Genomic DNA, 2098 nt, shown 5'->3' with positions numbered 1-2098 from the left:
CATGCAATCTTTCTGACTCAGTCTCACCTCTCCTCTCATCATTCCTTTTTCGTGTATCCTTTCCATGTGCATCTGTGTCATCATTTTATATGCAAGAAAAAAACACTTCTAAATAAATTGTGATACATTAAATTATATGAAAAAGTATGCTGCTTATAAATAACAAAATCTAGTATTATATGGCACAGATGACTTTGTAACTATCCTCGTGTTGCTACACACACACACACACACACACACACACACACACACACACCCCCCTAGAACCCTAGCCCCACCTCGAGACTAAAAACATGGGCTGTCTTTCATTTCTTCTAAAGCTTCAAACACTACACTGCTCAATAAGTACTAGAAAGACAAAAGCGTGAAGCCTCCTAGTCAGTCCTCTGTTTGGGCCTCCCTTTCATTAAGTTGTGAGTATTTTAGGTTTCGCCAGTACTGACAGATTACTGGCTTGAAGCCTGTTCCTCAGACCCTAGATAATTGAGACTGTCGCATTGACAGCTTTTATTTATTACCGTTTATTTATTTACTTCTATCACCTAAATAGGCTTTAATAATCCTTACCTCTGTCCCCAGAGATTTTGTGGATAAATATACTTCCTGCTCTGCTTCTTCACAGTAAGCATCCATGATAAAGAAATCTCTTTCAGAATATTCCATAATCTGTGTACATTAGATTTTAGGGTTATACGATGGGCCTGATTCACAGTTTCTGTTGAACATTGTCTTATGTGTTAATTCTAATAGGGCAAGATTCTGGAAGCAAAGTTTTACCAGCGTCCTTAGGAACCACACAGCCACAGCAGGAAAAAGTAGTTGGATCATCTCCTGGTCAGCCAGCTGTACAGGTAGAACACAGTTTGCATTGCTTCTTCTTAATGTTTAGCATAATTGAAAGAAAATGTAATTCTCATCTTGTGCTTGGTAGTTGCTGCCTGGCATCATCTGCACGGCCAGCGCAGTCTCCTTGCGTGCCCACAAAAGCGTGCTCACTGATGACCCCAGTGGGCCAGGTCTTGTTATGTTGATGTTTATAGGATGAATGCGTCTGTCCTGTTTCTCACATATTTACAATGCTATCTTTTCCTCATGAATTTATAATATACCAGCAACCAACACATAGTAGGCACTCAAAAAACGTAGTTTTCTGTTGAATGATATTACTCATTACTGTATCAAAAGTAGATCTGTTCCTCTTAGTTATACCAAGAGATTTTTTTTCTGCAGTGGCAACCAGGAATGTGTGAAGTAGTCGGTCCCTGCCGTCTTTTAACCCAACCACTGATAAAGGAAGGAAAACAAAGTTTTGTTTTCTGCTTACAAAGGCCTTAATTTCTTCATCAAACTTAGCAACTAATAGCTTAATGAAACTTGTTCTAGTCTGGGCCTGCCTGGAGTACTCAGTGAAGGGTCTGTTTCAGTTCTCAGGTTCTGATGCAGCATATTTGTTTCCTTAACATGACATAGAAATGCCCTACTAGATCACACGTCCAAACTAATAGGAGCTCGAAAGTGTTCGCTTCCTTATTTACCACCGAGAAGATGAATTAAGTAATATCCACTGAATTTTCAGATGTTCCTGGAGTCGGTACCCATAAATATATTTTTTCAAAAATATAATGATGCTTTTGTAGAGGAAGTTGGGGATTCAGGCTTTAAGGTACAAGCTGTCCTTCCAAGGAACTGATAGGACAGCATTCTGTAATCTTGACACAGTGTGACTTTGCTACATGAGTCTATGGACTTGCTTGTTTGATGTTTTTTAAGCAAGTCAAAAGTCTGCATTCTTAGAATATGCTCTTGATAAGGAGTTGCAAATATTCAAAACATAGTGAACTTTATGTGTAACTGTATTCTGTTTATTTTTTCAAAGAAGGAAATAATAAGGGGTATGTTTTATCTTTAGGTGGATGGTCATTCAGGAGGACAGAAGAGGCCTGCTACAAAACAACTAACTAAAGGAGCTTTGTAAGTGACCTTGGAAATGACTTATTTTGAACATTTCTCTAGGTTCCTAACCTTAAATACATATACAACAGAAGTCAAGTTATAATGATATATATACTATTTTTAAAATATACTTTGAATCTTTCCC

At 37.9% G+C, this 2098-nt stretch overlaps 1 protein-coding gene across 2 annotated transcripts in view; it reads left to right on the top strand.

Annotated features, from left to right (window-relative positions):
• BICRAL (BRD4 interacting chromatin remodeling complex associated protein like) overlaps window positions 1-2098 on the top strand; it is a 35963-nt gene that overhangs the window by 23721 nt on the left and 10144 nt on the right. For both annotated transcript variants that reach the window (XM_015600533.2, XM_025042749.1), the window contains exons 7-8: window positions 751-851; window positions 1910-1971. In XM_015600533.2, coding sequence (XP_015456019.1) covers window positions 751-851; window positions 1910-1971 — 163 coding nt within the window. The remainder of the gene's footprint in view (window positions 1-750; window positions 852-1909; window positions 1972-2098) is intronic.

Source organism: Pteropus alecto, unplaced genomic scaffold (genome assembly GCF_000325575.1).
Source record: "Pteropus alecto unplaced genomic scaffold, ASM32557v1 scaffold7, whole genome shotgun sequence".
NCBI lineage: Eukaryota > Metazoa > Chordata > Mammalia > Chiroptera > Pteropodidae > Pteropus > Pteropus alecto.
This window is presented reverse-complemented; position numbering and strand designations above follow the sequence as displayed.